General features: G+C 35.0%; 1 protein-coding gene across 2 annotated transcripts in view; it reads right to left on the reverse strand.

Moving 5' to 3' along the window:
* Ccser1 (coiled-coil serine rich protein 1) overlaps positions 1-18,733 on the reverse strand; it is a 1,132,558-nt gene that overhangs the window by 500,264 nt on the left and 613,561 nt on the right. Inside the window, exon 10 of one of the 2 annotated variants that reach the window (XM_075983941.1) lies at positions 11,036-12,094. The exons of the other annotated variant lie outside the window; for it this stretch is intronic. Within the exon in view, the coding sequence (XP_075840056.1) occupies positions 12,035-12,094 (60 nt within the window). The 3' untranslated portion in view covers positions 11,036-12,034. Of the gene's footprint in view, positions 1-11,035; positions 12,095-18,733 lie in introns of those variants that run through there. 2 annotated transcript variants of the gene reach the window in all.

An 18,733-nucleotide genomic window follows, 5' to 3' on the forward strand; every position in this document is an offset into this window, starting at 1 on the left:
GCCAACATTTTTGAAACACACTCATGGATTTTATCCAGATATATAATTATTTATTCTCTTAATATCTATATATCCTAAAATCTCGTGTAGCACTCCCATCAGTTCTGCTTACAAAAGTGCCAGTGCTGGCAAAGATCTCAGTGAGAGATGATTAAGTGTAAATCAGAGCTGCCGAGAGATGCCACACTGGTTTATATGTGATGCTGAACATATCGACAGATATGTTTATAAGGCACATGGCTGTCTTAGTGTATACAACAGAAGCATACCAAAGCAACACATCAGATCTGTTTTAGTGTGTGGCGATAAACAAATACTTCACTGTGCAATCATGATGTTTGCAGCAGTACCCAGAGGTGCTAAAAGTGGCCCTCTCCCTATCCAAGATAACCAGGCTTGTGGGCAGAAGTCTTGCTGATTTTAATTAACAGGTATGCTTGCTAAAGAGTTAGCAATATATGCCTTCTGACCGCACATGACTGCAAACAGCCTGTGTACCAAAAGAGATGAGTCAGAGCCTACCTTCTGAATCAGATAGCTAGAGACATAGTAATGCAATATTTTAACTGCATTTTCTATTTGCTTGATAGATAGTGACATTAGAATTAAGCACTGTGGTTTTGTTTTGTTCTTTGTTTATTCCAGCCTTCAACAGAAGATATAGTTAATAATATTGCATTTTAGTCTCCATTGATTTATTTAATCTCTCAGATTAAAATTTAAAGGATCTGAATATGATAGTTCATTGTGAGAGGTGAGGTGAGAAAATGAAACTCAAACTCATTCATTCTCTCCAGGAACCAATCTAGAATATCATACTGTAATCAAAACATTATCAGGCTATCTATTGTCTTTTCACTTTATTATACAGTGTTAGTCAGGAGTTTAGAAATTAGTCTTAATCAGAGAGTTAATAACATATCAGTCCTCTATGTAAGATGGAGTAACAAAATCAAATCCCTATTTGAAATTGTCACTGTATCTGTTGGGGGACTGGTGTGAATACAAAGACTGTTTCCCTGATGTAAGTTCAGCTGAGGAGCAATCATGTACACTGAGGTACAGTTGATGGTTTATTGTATCTATACCCAGTGTTCTCATCTGTTCAGGAGAGATAAGGGACACACCATTGAAAGTCCTTATGCTTACTAAGTGATATGTAAATCGTATATAAGAGGAATGATAGCTACTGTTTCTTATCACCTCAAACTTCCACAAGCTTCTGGCATAGAACAAATACTGAAGACATTCATTGGAAAAAAGCAATGTATGAATGATCTGACATGTAGTTTTTACTACATTTTAGTAATTTGTTTTTATAAATGTATCACATGAGAACAAAATACACAAGTTTGGGAGGCGTCTGACCACTGGTTAGATGCGCTTTGTTGAGTCAGGGTTTCTCTGTGTAGCCCTGATTGTCCTGCAATTTTCTCTGTAGACCAGGCTCGACTTGAAATCAGAGATCAATCTTCCTCTGCCTCCCCAGTGCCAGGATTAAAGGTGTGCACCAACACTGTCCAGCTCAATTGTTTTAAACTTATTATTACTATTTTTAAGACAGGGTCTCAATATGCAGACCTGTCTGTCCTGGTTGACTTTGACCTCAGAGATCCATTTGCCCCTGACTCGGAAGGGCTGGGACTACAAGGCTTGTACAACCAGTGCCGCCTCTTATCCACCGCCATGAATAATGATCACCGCACCCCCACCACTCCATACCATTTTTGAATTTTGAAGCATTTAATACAGTTTGCCAGTATGAAACAAGATATTCTTTTAGATTGCTTACTTTTTTAAAAGAAATAATTGTATGTCATCTCATCTCATTGCATGATTACCTAATTTTCTAAATTTGAAATAATTCTTAAATATTTGATATAACTAACTGTGAAACATATTGGTGTTCCTTACAGAACAGAAGTGAAAACAGCACAAGGACCTCCAGATGCGGCTGATACTGTTGATCGTCTCATGTTCGCCTCATTCTCTGTTCTCTGACTGGTATATGGCATAGACCCTCAAGTCAGCAAGCTGAAATTTGATCGCAAATTGTGTCAAAATATACTATGCTCCTGAAATGATCATGTTGAGTGTATTTTTGGCATTGTGATTTAAAAAGTATTGTGTTCCTGATTGCAAATCTTGCCAGACCTTATTTATATGGTAATTTGATGTATGGTATTGTTTGGCTTTATAGTTCACAACCCTGTACATTGTAAATGTCCAGCGAATGTTTCATTTAAATGAAAATATATCCTGAATAAACACTTAAATGGAAATCAATGGAAATACTTAAAATCCACCCATTTCATGGTGTTCAGAAATTTTTGTAAAGACGTTACACTGAATCAAATCTTCTGAATATTACAGCTATGTCTTTTCTATAATTCGTAAAGAGTTCAGGAATATAAAATTACATATTTTATAACTTAGGGTTAATTACTATTGAATGACAGGAACTGATCTCAAAATTTGTACATTTATTTACAGTCAACTATAAAAATAACACATAAACTTACAATATTTCTGAATTTATTTGGATTTTCTCTAGACCATGAGATATAGATACAATTATATACATCAAAATATTATATATATATTATTTTGAACAAACAAAAATGGAATTTCTCAAATTATGAGTAAAGCTATCTTCCAGTTTGACACATGCATTTTATATTCCAAAAATGTTCAGTCAAAAGATTAGCATCTAATTCCATATACATATGCATGGTGAATACATATATATTGTTGAATATAAACAGAGACTGAGGTTAGTAAAGCAATACCTTTAGAGTTATGCTAATCATAATTTTAATATGTAAATGTGTACTTAATTTGAAAGTAAAATAGTTGACTCAGTTGGGAGAATGGGACTCATGAAACAGTAAGCAACACAAGCGTTTCCCTTTACCCTCAGCACTGAAGTTCATGCAGAATCATGCAGCTTGCCTGGTTTAAGAGTTAAAATTCAATAGATGACTTTCTCATTAAGTAAACAAGTACATTGTGTAATAGGCGACTGAAGGAGGTTTAATGCTTACATTGTGAAGACAGAAATGTAATACCCGAGTTAGGAGATAACAGGGGAAGAATTTAAAGTGTATTAGTCAGGAGAAAGAATGCATTATGTCTACATATCTTAGTTGATGCAAATTACCTATTTCTGTACCAAACAAAGCATGTTATTTAGGAAGAAGAAAATCATTTTTGTTCACACATTTAAGATATTTTGCTTGTCACTTAAATCTCTAGAGACGGAGATATTTACATAAGAAAAAATGTGTTTAATGATAAAGTTGTAGGAAGGTAAATGGCTAAATGTGTTGCTGGAACAAGAGTGTCAAAATAAATTACTCAGACAAGTACAATAATGATTCTGAGATAAATATTGTCAAGTATGATCAACTGTCTTTAAAAAGTTACAATAGAACTCCAACCAAGGAAACAGCGAGCCTAATGTGGATCTTCACCTCTCCTTTGTCTCTTCCAAGTCCAATCCCCTGCCTCATCTCCGGTTCTGGAACAGACCACCAGGAGAAGCCTTCCCTTCTGCTCATCCTGAATATCCAACTTATCACTCAGACCTTCTCCTCCAAACTTTCTCTTTACTTCTGCTATCCCAGCCTCTAACACACGCAGACATTCCAAGGGAACATTTGAGGCTGCTTAAGCAAGAGAAACAGGTAGATCAACTACAGATCTTCATTTATCCCTCCTTTCCTTCAAATCAAATTCCCTAGTCTCATGCCCAGTTCTATAGCAGATTACTTGCTTCAACCTCATCTCCCTCCCTGCAGTCCTTTAAAATGGATCATGAAAGATCTTCCCCTAAAAATGTACAGCCTCCCTACTTATTGCTTTATCCCAGCCCCAAACACCAGAAGACATTCCCTGGGAACTCAACAGGACACTCAGGCAAGGGAAATAGTTAAGACAACATGCAGATCTTCACTTTAGTCCTCTCTCTTAATCCAGTCCTCCAGGCTCACCCTAGGCTCTGGAGCAGACCACCTTCTATGGCATCCTTTCCCTCTCTGACCTCATCTCCGGTTGATAATGCATATTTTCTCCTCCAACATTCCTCCCAACTCATTCCTTTGTTCCAGTCCCCAACTCCATCAGGCATTGTCTGGGAACCTAATGGTCAAACCTGCCAGAGAAGACAAGAGGCCAGCAAAGCACTTAGTCAAGCTTCAGCTCTTCCATTTCTCTCTTCTCATCTATATTCAATCAATCCCCCAGTTTCATCTCCAGCTCTGTAGCAGACTACCTACTATGGTTTCTGGTTACTACCTGTCCCAAATCCTAGCAGAATAGCCCGCTTTCTTCCCTACTTTAGACCCTCACTCTTCCTGCCTGTCGCCATTACTAAGTTTCAAATCCTAGTATTTAGAAGCACATTTTGTATAGAACCTCAAGTGGCCATACCAATAAGGATCCCAGAAGAACTTTCTACCAGGCAATACACAGCCACCATACTTTCCTAAGAACTGGAGACAGCAATAGAATCCAAGGGACAAACCACCCACTCGTAAGACTAGATCTGACCTATAATTACAGAGCTTCACACCCCAGATGCTTAGACACCAGTGTAAAAGCACAATCAAAAAGAGCCAGGACAACACATCTCGATGAGAACCCAGCAACCTTACTATGATAAGCCCTGACTATAACAACACATATAAAGCACAAGACAAGGAGCTTAAAGCAGCCTGTATGGAAGATAGTAGAGGTCCTTAAAGAAAACAATGAATAAATCCCTAACAAAATCTATGAAAATACAAACAATAGAAGGAAATGAATAAAACTGTTCAAGACCCAAAAGTCTGAGGGAAAAAAATCAATGAAGAATACCCAAACTGAGGAAAATCTGGAAATGAAAAATTTAGCAACTCAAACAGGAAGCCTCACCAAGATAATATAAGAGATGAAGGAAAGAACCTTAAGTATTAAAGACAAAAACAGAAGAAATGGATACCTCGGTCAAAGAAACTGTTATTGGGTAAGATTGCTAACTCTTATGTATCTGATTTTTTTTTGTGTAAGGCAGTGAACATTTTTCCATTGCAACCCAACATATATTTGCAATTTATATAATAGATTATATGGTTATTCATAAAAACCAATATTTTCTTTTTGATGCTTTCATTCTGATTTCAAACTGCAAGGAAAATAACATCATGGATTATGTGTTTTAATCCACATAAGGCTTTACTCCTGATGCCCATGAATGATTGACATGCATCATCTGTTGTCCGGAGATCAGTTACTAATTTTTAAAAACCTGTCTTTAAGTTGAGTTCATGTTCCTAAAACTGGATAATAGAGACTTTAACAAACATAAATCATAGTGCTTTATAAACACTTATGGGGCATGCAACTTAAATATAAAAACTACTTTTTTTTTTGAAACAGGGTTTCTCTGTGTAACTTTAGTGCCTTGTCCTGGAACTAGATCTTTTAGACCAGTCTGGCCTCAAAATCACAGAAATCCACCGGCCTCTAATTCCTGAGTGCTGGGATTAAAGTCATGTGCCACCACTGCCTGGCCTTAAAAGCTATTTTTATACTATGAACCTTTTGGGAAACATGAACCAGGAGGGAAAGAAGATCAACACACTTTTTCCCATGAAATTAATGTTCTTTCACTTTTTATCCCATCTTTTGTTCCTGGATAGACACCTTGCTATCCTTCTTAAGATAAAATTTCCACAAAAAAGCAGAATATGTGTGAAACACCTATTCTGTCTTCTAGACCTTTATACAACAGGGGGTAGAGTAGAGGAGCTCATATTCTCTGTAGAGACGAATGAATCCTTTCTCCACCCTGAGTCACTTTCATTTTATTGGAGACCTAAAGTGACACCTAATCTCAGTGAGTAGGAGGCAGAATCAGTTTACTCTTGAACAGCCACCATTTTTCTACTTCAGAAGTAAATTCTCATTCATGTGCCACTGGTCTTCCAGGAAGTCAGGAAATAGTGTCCTTTCTTGACTATGAATGTCTCAACACAAAATAAAGTTTTTACTTAAAAGAAAATAAGAAGAGTTTATTCTGTAGATAAATATGTGTTGTCATGTTCTAGAAACATAGACTTAGGAGTTCCCAGATTTTTGATTTTACAGAATAAAGAAATATGTAAACGAAATTATTTGCCAAATTCAGTGTTGGGGACCACAGATTGCTCGTTTAGAGCAAAGTACAGCAGTTAGTGACAGGTTTTCAACATTATCGGATGGAATTTTAGCTTTTACAATGGCAAATGTTACTGGCCTGTTTAAAATAGGTTTTTAAGGTTTTGATAGTATTAGGATGTCATGTCGTTTATTTAAATGGACTAATGATAGATAGTCCAACATAAGTTTTCAAGAAAATGAGCAAGATGAAAGGTTTTACTGAACCATGAAGAAACAATAGAAAAAAATAAAATCAGTGAAGTAGACTGGAGACATCAGTGGGACCAACAAAAGCAGAGCGGAGGTATATTAATAAAAAATGAACAGTGGTAACTAAAAGCCATAAAAACAACAAAAAGTAAACAAACAAGTGAAATTTTTCTATTAGAAAATAAAAATATTTTTGTAAAAATTTGCTACTCTAGAGCTAACATGTGAAGAGTCATTAAAAGTTAACATATAATGATAAAATACAGTGTTAACTTGTAGCACTGACATATATAGGCAGCATATAAAGCTCTTCTGTTTCTTGCTTATAAAGTACTTTATTTTGTTCAAAGTCTTTGTTAAAAGGATCTTTCTATAACTCTAATAATTTAATAAAAGTAAAAAGATAAAAGATCCTTTTAAAATTCTAGTCCACAAGGACATAAGACATCAGAGACAAAAACTTGGTATCTTAGCATTATGTGTACAAGAAACACTAATTTGCTGCATATACCACTAATGTGTCAGTATATATGAAATATACACATATCACATCATATTCTGTCTCACAAAATAGCATATTTTATTACAAATATTGAGTAAAATGATTTAATTAACATAGAGACACTAGATGTCGTGTCTTTTTTCTGAACAATACTTGTTTTATCTAAATAAATTTATAGTGCCCATATACCAAAAATTAGTTACTTAAATTTCTAATCTAATGTCATAACAATGTATTTTTTAAAGTTTTTAAACATTTCTTCGTGTATATATTTTACTTGTATATATGTGTGTGTCTGATGCCAGAGGAAGTAAGAAGCAGGCGTCACATCTCTTAGAATAGGAGGACCCACACTGGAGCACTGGACTGAGCCCCCAAGGTCCCAATGAGGAGCAGAAGAAGGGAGAACATGAGCAAAGAAGTCGGGACCACGAGGGGTGCACCCACCCACTGAGACAGTGGGGCTGATCTATTGGAGCTCACCAAGGCCAGCTGGATGGAGGGGGAGAAGGGTGGGAGGAGGGGGAGGGAAATGGGAGGCTGGGAGGAGGTGGAATCTTGTTTTTTTTTCTTTTCTCAATGCAAAAATAAAGAAAGAAAGAAAGAAAGAATAGGAGTTATGGTTGTGCGATGCATTGTGCATGCTGAACACGAGAGGTCTGAAAGGGTAGCAAGTGTTCTTAACTGATGAGTAACTGTGTGCAAATATCCTTATATACAGGCTTCTCTTTTTCTATTTCATTATCTTTAAATTTGCATTTTGTCAAGTAAAAAGAAGTTTACAATTTATTGGTTAAATGCACAATACTAGTTTTTTCTCTTGCAAACTTTCAAAAAAGATTTTTAACCCATTTTAATGCACACATACACAGTAAAGGTACATATATACACGGTAAATACACATTTACCTTGATTGTTCCTTTAACACACACACACACACACAGTTACCTTGATTGTTCCTTTAACACACACACACACACACACACAGTTACCTTGATTGTTCCTTTAACACACACACACACACACACAGTTACCTTGATTGTTCCTTTTTGTATCATTTTTTATGTTTTAGGTAAAATTTAGAAAACATTTTCAAGTAAAGCAATTATTTCCCAATGAAATTGAGCAAGCTGTATCTGAAAAAGAAAGCATGCCTTTGCCTTACTCTCTAACATTTACCTACACATGAAAAACTTGTTTTAAAAGGTTATTTTTTGAAGACAGTTTAGGTTTTCATAGCACTTTCTTATTTTAAATTTACTTTTCGAGTCACTTACCATCAAAAGTTTTTTTCACTGTACACACACAGCAAAGGTGTATCACATGATGCTTTGATATATGTCTGTTAGCATCCAAGAGGACTAGCTGTTCCATTGTGTAAAGTGGCAATATAAGACGGTGTGATGACAATTACTAAATGAACAGAACAAGTCAGACCTAGCTGTTTTTGAAAAGTCTCTACATGGAAAATTAAAATTGGATACAACCTTATTTATGGAAACCTATAAGGAAAAATAAGCACAATGTAAAAAACATATTTGTTAAACTATACTTTTCTCCTGGTTCTAGGGTAAATGAAAAGAATTATGTATTGTATTTATTATGTAAGTAAATCCTTAGTCATGTTTTAACTCATCAATAAATAGTAGTGATATACTGACTGCAGCACTGACACATACCGTTACCTATTGTTCGGTTTTGAAAATAATTGTCTACCTTAGTATGTGCACACTAAGATGCAGATGATTAATTTTATAGTGCATATACACATTTTTTATTGAAATAACATAATACTCCCATAGGTATTTTATACATGTTTTATGTAACTGAGTAAGACGTGCAGAACAACAGTGTTCCAGCTAAATGAAGATGGACAAAAAATATACACACTTTACAGTAAGCACATAAAAAATCTGAAAATACTTCTAGAAATTTAAAGTATTGATCTGTGAGCATGCTGTTTTATATTCAGTAATGGAAGAAAACATGGAGAGGAGAGGAGCAGGGAGATGTAGGAAGGTTATTAAGGTCACAAGGTAAACAGTTTGCTGTTATTAAAGGGACATCCTGAAGTTGTACCTTTCAAGAAAGTGGTTTGTTATATCTGCATTTCAGCTAATGGGTGCTTCGTGGCTTTTGAAAAAATCAAAAGCACTTTTCATTATTCACTGATTCTAATAATTAACCCTAGCTTTTGTCTTTTCTGTCTCTTCAAGTTGTTTTTTTATTGGATTCCTCTTCCAAATGTACTGATCATTCAGGAGGATGAAAAATTTATGAGGGAATGCTTTATGAAAACAGATGAAGTTTTGCCCTATCTGTATATAAAGATTTCAAATGTAAGAAATCTAAAAGAATAGAAGAGAACTTGGGTGGTCGTGGCATATGCCTTTAATCCCAGTACTCTGGAGGCAGAGGCAGGTGGATTTCTGTGAGTTTGAGACCAGCCTGGTCGACAAGTTCTAAAAGAAATAGCCCTAGGACAGACTCCAAAGCTACAGAGAAACCCTGTCTCAACACCACCCCCCCAAAAATGTTCAACATCCATAGCCATCAAGGAAATGCAAATCAAAAGGACTCTGAGATACCATCTTACACCAGTCAGAATGACTAACATCAAAACACCAATAATAATAGCTCATGCTAGAGAAGATGTAGAGTAAGGGGAACATTCCTCTACTGCTGGTGGGAATGCAAACTTGTACAACATCAGTATGGAGATTTCTCAGAAAATTGGGAATCAACTTACTTCAGGACCCAGCAATATCACTCTTGGGCATATAACCAAAAGATGCTAAATCATATTACAAGGACATTTGTTCAACTATGTTCATAGAAGCATTATTTGTAGACAGAACCTTGAAACAACCTAAATGTCCCTCTTTTGAAGAATGGATAAAGAAAATGTGACACATATACACGATGGAGTAGTACTTAGCAGTGAAAAACAATGACATCATGAAATTTGCATGAAAATGGATGGAACTAGAAAAAACATCCTGCATGAGGTAAAGCAGACCCAGAAAGATGAACATGGTATGCATTCACTCATAAGTGGATACTAGCTGTAAAGCTACGTAACAAGGTGAACCCTAAGAAAAAGATACATAGATTCATCTATAAAGGGGAAATCGACAAGATCACCTGATAAAATTGTTAGCATGGGGGTGTGGAAAGAAGGGAGAGTGGGAGGAGAAGAGAAGGGAAGAAGGGGAGAGGGAGAAAAACATGAGGAACCTGGATAGTTGAGATGGAGTAAGGACAGAAATGAGAGCAAGGAAAGAGATATTTTGATTGAGGGAACCATTATGGGGCTAGCAAGAAACCTGACACTACAGTAATTCCCAGGAATCCTAAAGGATGACCCCAGCTAAGACTCTAAGCAATAGTGGAGAGGGTACCCAAACTGACCTTGTCCTGAGGTTAGATTGATGAATATCTTAAATGTCACCATAGATCCTCCATCGAGCAACAGAAACAGAGGCAGAGACCTGCAGTGGAACACTGTGCTGAGTTCCCAAAGTCCAGTTGAAGCATGGGAGGAATGAGAACATGAGCAAGGAGGTCAAGACCATGATGGGGATACCCACACTGAAACAGTTTACCTGAACTAATGGGAGCTCATCAACTGCAACTGGACACTTAAGGAACCAGCATAGGACCAAACTAGACCCTAGGAATGGGAGTGACAGATGTATGGCTGGGGCAGACTGCAAGGCCACTGGCAGTGGCATAGGAATTTTCTTTATTGCTTGTACTGGCTTTTGGGGAAGCTATTCTCTTTGGATGGATACTTTGCTCAGCCTAAATATAGTAGGGAGGGCCTTGTACCTTCCCCAAAGCAATGTGCCTTACCTTCTCTGAGTTGTGGATGTAGGGTGGGTGAGTGGGAATGTGGACAGAATGGGAGGAGGGGAGAGAGTGGGAACTGGGATTGGTATGTAAAATGGAAAAAGATAGTTTGTTTTCTTTTGAAAATAATAAAATAAAATAAAGTATAAAAGAATAGAAACATAGAAAAGAATGAACTAGACCATTTGGGAAAAAACAAAGTGTTTTTGTATGTTGGATCCTAGAAGAATACCTAAAGGAATAAAATCAATAAGAGCACATACAATGTTTTGTGTAAATAAATATATTTATAGTTTATTTAACACCATAATTTACACCCAGCATTTGGTCATTTATATTTTATGTTATATAAAGTTCCAAATAATTTAATAAATTGTATAACATAGTTCTATACATTACTACTGATCATTATAATTATGTAATTATGTCTTTACAAAGGGAGGGGCTCACCAAGATCTGCTCTTTTCTCCTGAGTCCTGTGGCCCTTCTCACCAACATCCTGCCCACAATACTGAACATCCTTGCAATAAATTATACCACTCAAGAGAGTCTTCTTGCTACTATGCTATTTGATATAGTGGGCTATCATAGAAAGGTAATAAAAAAGGACCTACATAATTTGAGTTCAAGGTAAGGCTTCTTCTTATACCACATACATTCAATAAATTTCTAGCACTGTGAGATAAGTCTGTTTTTCTGCTTTTAAAGGACATATTTTTCCTCTGTGTGTATTACATTCTGTGGCTAGATAAAGGCCGCATGGATTTGTTTCATTTAAAGACATCCTGGTTTTACCATGTGATGATAAGAGGTCACAAATAATCCAATTCATCATTGGGAACTGTCCTGATAAGATGAGGTAACTATGACTTCATTTCCAGTCTATCTAATGCACACAGAATGTGACATAAAAAAACACAAAGTCTATAACCAAAGAAACAAAAGATATGGATAAGGAGGATGATCAAACAATATTGACTGCCAAGTGGAATATTACATTTTAGTAGTATATTTGCATATACAGGTCATCCTTAAATAAATGTATGTTTTTATAAAAATACACACAGTAAATAAAAGCAAATACATGCCCATTGAGTCTTCATCAATATTCTGTGAATAAATATTCTGTTTATAAATGTAAAATTATACAGTCTTTAGAATGAAACAATCTCTGTATTACATATTTTGAAAGATAGTTAACAGAAGGAATCAAAGAAAAAATTATTTTACTCAATATTTAACATGTCAAATATCACTGAAGAATTATTCCTGGTCAAATGATTAGTTAATTTAGCTTGAAATATGTACTGGTTTAAATAAACCTCCAGTGCATGTAGGATTCCACAGGGCCTTAAAAAGAAGAAAATAAAAAGAAATGAATGGCAAATAACAAAATGAAATGAAAATTTAAATGAAGATATTAAATGTTTAAACACAAGTAAAAATACAGATTTACAAGAAGCTCATATCTTGGTGATTTTATGTCAAAATTTGTTATTAGCATTTACAAAGAAAGTTTATTTTAGTAATGTAAAATGAAAGAATGAAAAGTTGACATAAATTTTTCCTTTCTTAAAACAAGTAGAAAATACCATTTTCTCCAACTCTTTATATAGTCTTCCACTGAAAAATGGCCAGAAAATTAGGTAATAGGTAAATAGCATGAGGTTCTCTTGAAGACTGTGTATATCACAGCTATCTTGACCTACACACAAAGCTTTCGGATGATTTATATAGCCTGCAACTACTATTACTCTAACTTTCTGTCTATCATTTCTGTCAAAACCTCACATGATAGGAAATTAAAGCATTTCAGGCTATTTTACACATATTAAAACAAGGATATCCATTAAGTAAATATTTATGAAAGAAGTGTAATATCACTTATTCCAAAGGACAGTAAAATTGTTGTTAAGAGATCTATAGAAGTACAGAATCAATACTATAAGACTGTGTTATGTACCAATATAAAGGATGTGTGTGTGTGCATGTGTGCGCTACATGTTAGTATATAAGATATAGCAACATATCAGAATGGCAACTAAGAAGTATCTCAAACAGTACTGGCAAATTCTGAAGAAATCCCACATGAAGAGAAACCTTTTCAATTGAATCCACATCAAGAAATCCTTTAAGAATGGTTCTCAATAACTAAGGCACAGGACAGAATGTCTTGATAGAGCAGAGCCTGTGGAAGAGTTCTCTATGAGAACAGTTGGTACTATAATAAAATCACATAATAAAAAAAAATCACATAATAAGGGAGTGGAAAATCTGAGCAGTCATTAGGTTTGAGAAGTTCTGATTTCACGCTGCAAAGTTTACTGAGACATGCAGTGTGTGTGTGCGTGTGTGTGTGTGTGTGTTTGTACATGCGCACAGTGTGTTTTTGTGTGTGTGCAGTGTGCCCATATTATATATAAATATAATTTTCAAGAGAAACATGTCTATAGTCTCACAGAATATTGCTCATTACTTGGATATGTAGGCTGATAAGTGGCTACTGTAAATGAGGCTGGAAGACTTGGATGCTTTCAAATTAGTCTTCTGAGGCCATACAGAGATGTACTACTGCGTGAAATATAGAGTAGTTAATTCTCTTTGTCCTTAAAAGGAATCTCACTAAAGATCAAAACCAGAGAATTTTTTTAATAAAAACACATTTAAAAATTCACTTTCCCAGGTGTATATAGTACTGTTTGATGGCCTGTGAAGCTTAGGAGTGTCACTTAATTTTTCCCTCTCCCTTTTCTGTTTTCCACGATAAGCGTTATTTCTATGCAGTCTCAGAGAAAGTTTCTTTGATCTCATTTATGGTATTGTATAGTACTACATTGCTTACTTTCTCACATAAGCATTCCATTATCTCCCTTTTTGAGGTAGGGTACATAAATTAGATATTATACAATGAGGTAACACATTATAGACTCATAATTTTCATCAATTTATTAATAGTCTAATGATAGCTCTATATCAAAATATTGATATTTCATCTTTATTCTTGGATGACCACCTGTGTGATAATAGACTGGTCTCTATTGATGAATATTTGTGTTACTTTCCATCATTATCGATAACAAGAAATGCTGATGGGGGAATATCTTAGGAGCGTGTTGTTTGGTATATATGGAAAGATATGTCTTCGTAGATTTTATAGATAGCATTGATGTTGTTGGACCACACCACTTTATTATATTCTCAGTAATCTCTTCAGCAGGGGGAGTGCATGTGACAAGGCTACTTGTTAACAGGATATGTTTTAAAGATACATAAAAATGACTAAAATCTTCATATGATTAAATGATGAGTTAATAAAATTATTAAGAAAGTCATATTTTACTATTGTTGCAAACAGTAATTATTATATTTAAAATATCAAAGTTTAAGAGTATATGATATGTATGTTAAATGGATGTGATTAGTTTGGTTAGTGGAAAAAAACAAGGTGGCAATAAGAGTGTTCAAAGATGCAAAATTTAGTGTGCACTCTCACATCCACTGATACTTGTACACTTTGCAATTTACATGAATTCATTTAGTTTTACATTTCATAAGTCACAATCATGAGTAATATGCTTGCCAACCCCTTTTAACTAAGAAATAGTCTTTCAGACTGATGTAGTAGCCCAGGCCTGTTACCGAGGAAGAAGGAATGTTGTGAGTTCTAGGTCATCCTAATCATATAGTAAGTCCCAGGCCAGCTTAGGCTAAAAAGACCTTGGCTAAAAACAGTGGGAAAAAGTTCTCAGTTGCAGTTTTGCAACCAAGATTCCAAAACCAAAAAGTTGGAAATCATGAGATTTCAAGCTTCTCATCCAGTTTCAGGTTTTACCTTAAAATTAAAGAAAATGCTAACCCTTTTATACTATTTTCTTCCAGAAAATAATTCTATGTTGGACTATAACATCGATTTTGTGGATTAAGTCCAAATTCATAAATCCATTTATAAACATAAAATTCATAAAATAATGATAAATCTGAAATAATTCTGATATTTATAGAACTGACTCTAAGTATTCTGAACTGTAAATTATACTCTTTTAGAATAAATTTTCTATATACTAATTCAGTCTCATAAATTTACAATTGTAATTACCATCTTAACTCAGCATCACCAAGAGTATAATTTCCTTGCATTCTTACTTTACAGTGCATAAGGTTAATGATATATGTGGCTTGCTTTTAAGAAAGTTTCTAATGGAATAGTTTAAAAATTCCTGCTCCTGTGCCAGTTCTGTATAAATACACTTATAAAACTTTTTCCCTTGATTCTCTATGACTACACTGTAAAATCACTTTATATCTTTTTTTTTAAAACACTTTCAATCTACAAATGTCAACGTCTTTGTCTCTAAAAAATCCATTTCTGTTTTCTCACTGGCAAAAGTAAGGTAAGCATGAAGACCCTCTAACCTGAGAGGGTAAAGCAAGTGGCTGAGAAGTATCAACCTCCAAATAAGGAATCAAGTATTTATACATTATTTATATTGCATAAGATTGAATATAACCTGGAGATGCATGTAACCCATACATACAGTAGGATGTTCAACTACTGGACCCATCCTATGAGAACTTGAGTATGTGAAGATGGGTCTAATGTGACTCCTGGAACAATCACACAGAGATATAAGGGGCAAATGTGCTTATATCAGTTCTTCCAGAGAGATAAAAGGAGAGCAGAGGAGAAGGGAAGGGGGGAGGGGAGGGAAGGAGAGGAAGGGAGCGATGGCAGGGGAGGACAGAGGAGAGAAGAAAGAGGAGAGGAGAGGAGAGAAGAGAATGAAGAGAGAAAACATGTAATTATCAGGAACTCTGGTTGAGTTTAGCTTTTCTTTTATTTTTTATACCTAAAGGCTATGTAAGGGGGTTACTAAGTCATTGTTTTTTCAGGTGGATATTCAAAGTAGGCCTGGGTCTGCTGTTCCCTCAGGTGGATGGTACACATAGGCCTGAGTCTCTGCTCCCCAGATGACAAGACAAAGGAAGCCTTGGTTCTCTGTTCCCACGTACAGGCTTTGATTCTCAACTGTGGGTTTCCTGATACACTCAATCTGTTACCTGGCTTAATAGCACAGAAGCACCTTTTTTATACTAGGTGTTGTAGTTTTTATGTTAATCTGACTATTCTTTCTCAACACTGTGGCAAAGATAATATAATTCTCTCACTGACTGGGACTTTCAGAAGGTCTTGAGGGAGGATGTTATAATAGGATTTCTATCAAAGAGACTATCTGGGGCTTTTCAGTTAAAGATTCCAGGGAAAAAGTGATATTTGCTGAATATTAATTCAACAAATTTTCAAAGCTGTGTTATAAAACCATCCATGCTAGACAAACCAAGCATCTACACAACACAGAAAGTAACCAGTTTACTATTAGCACTTTTAATCAATGTTCTTATCCAGGCATTTAATATAATACGAAAAATAATTGTCCTAAAGCAAACAAAACTCTACAATTCTTTATACAGGTGATTTAATTTCTAGGTATAAACAAAAATAACAGAGTCGAGTGAATACTAACAGATGGAGCATTTGGAGAAAGACATTATTTTGTCTGGCAAGTATTGGGACATATGCATACACATCAGAAGTTCTGACTGTGGAAGGTGACAGCATCATGGCTAGGGAGATTTAATACAGTACAGTTGTCAGGAACCAATGAGAACGCTGAGTTGACAGCATTCAACTGAGATAACATGGCACAAAAACTCCCCACTCTAAAAACGGCTAATCAACACATGCAGTAAAAGCCAAGCATCCTCATCTCCGTTCTGAATGAGACAAAAGAAAGTTCTCATGTATTTACGAACTCTTTGTACAATAACTGCCAGAGTAAGCACATAAATGAAATATAGTAAAGCCAGGAGATATATCAATATACACAGAAGAGTGTACTGAGACATTCTCTCCATACCTTCATATATAATGTATATTTTACTAGTTTTCTAGCCTGAGTAGAAACTTCTTATATAAAGCATATTTCCTTGAGAAACTTAGTTAAAATAGTTGAAAAACACAAAGTAATCAAACCTTGATATAATATACATATATACTGGACTAGGTTGAAAATATATGTGAATCAAACTTCAACCCACTTTTAATAGTAAAGTTAAAGTCATTAATAATATATATACCCACCATAACAATTCAATATTTGATGAAATACCAGGCAATTTTACATTTTAAAAAGTGATAAAAATCTTAAAAGTTCAATAATATTAAAGATATTCCGTAAAAATTCAAAACACACACAAAGTAGTAGATCTCATTACTCAAAATTCTAATCCTAAAGGACAAATTTTGTGATTATTCTGAGTAAAATCAAGGTATTACTTGAATGAAAATTTATACTGGAAGTCGATCATATTAATGGAAATAATAACCTTTGATAAAACAGAGCAAGAAAGTAAACTTGTTCACTAAAATATTAAATTAATTAAATCCTAAATTTTCTCACTGCTAACAATTAATACCTTCCTTTTTAAATTTAGCTATTCACTCTCAAATAGTTTAATCAAATAATTATTTGCAGTATCTCTCAAAATTTAAATATTGGCAGACAGTATATATGCTCTATGGAGGCCTTTATCTGCAGGTGATATAATCAGAAAGATCTCAATCAGTGTTAAGGTCTTATAGGAAATTGTGATGTTTCATGATTCTACCCAAACATCTTCTATCCGGTTTCACAAGCGTAGGTGACACTTAAATTATTTAGGTTTGAACGCCCTTATAAAATTGCTTCATGACAGGGTTTGTTTTAAAAAAACAAACCTTTAAATTGCTTGGTAGTAAGCTTCCATTAGTATATTTTGTACTGGGTTGATACGGACTCCATTCTTATGCAGGATATGTAACAAAAACCATGTCCTTAATGCTAATGGTGACTTGGTATTTTGCAATCTGATATTCACACCTCTGACCCATGATCACAATTTGTCCATAAAGAGTAAATGTGGTTGATACTGACAGATTCAAAAACCAGGTAGGAAATAATAAGAACAAAAGATGATGTACAAAGTTTCGATAAAAAATTTTTTTCTTCTCTGAGAAGCTCTAGAAAATTATAAATAGATGTTTATACACATATGTAGGTGTGAATGTGTTTATCCTAACTTAAAATATTGACACTATGAAGAAAATATTATAGAGATAGCTATTCATATGCACATGTAAGTTAAATTATTTACATTTAAGATTTACAGTTTACAGATGACAATTCATGTTCTTGGAGAAGTGTGGACAAGTCACATGTGTCCTAGTTATTAAGCAATTCATAATTCTAATTGTCTTACCTTTAATTGATTTACAATATTCCTTTTCTCAGGTCTTCATATAGAAAGCACTCTCTGGTGCATGTGGTTGAATATAGTTACTTTGCTAAGTTATGTGCGTTTAATCATCATTTACTGATTGCGCGGATTGTGTTATATATAAATGCCATGGAAAGGCTAAGCATATCAGCATGAACTGAGTACTGTCCGGTGTTAACAGCTCTCCAGACTATAACAAGTGCTTGGGGTGGGAGGAGCTCTTTGGTGGAGGGAACTCTTTGGAAGTCACTACCAAGGAAGCATTCTTTCTTGGCCTCAGGTCATGGGCAACTTTGCCTTCATCACATGAAGACAAACTAAGAACAATGAAAACTTCAAGAGAACTATCATGTTCCTCCCTCATTTTCAAAATTTGTGTTTGCATATTTATAAAACCAAGTACTATGGCGTATTCTGTGAGAAAGAATATAATGATCCCCAGAGAAGCAAATTCACTCCGCAGACACCAGTTCTCACGAGCATCCACAATGGTGTCTAAAACGTGACACTGGTACATACAAGTCTTGCATTATTTGTCTATGTTGAGTCACTACTGAGTCACTTAGAGTAGAGATACTCAAACATTAATTCCCAAACCACACCCAAATGTGTATGGGTCTTTCTTGTCTTTACATTAAGAATGTATTACTCACCCTAACAATCCAGGTGCCCTAC

This window comes from Microtus pennsylvanicus, chromosome 8 (genome assembly GCF_037038515.1).
Source record: "Microtus pennsylvanicus isolate mMicPen1 chromosome 8, mMicPen1.hap1, whole genome shotgun sequence".
Taxonomy (NCBI): Eukaryota; Metazoa; Chordata; class Mammalia; order Rodentia; family Cricetidae; genus Microtus; species Microtus pennsylvanicus.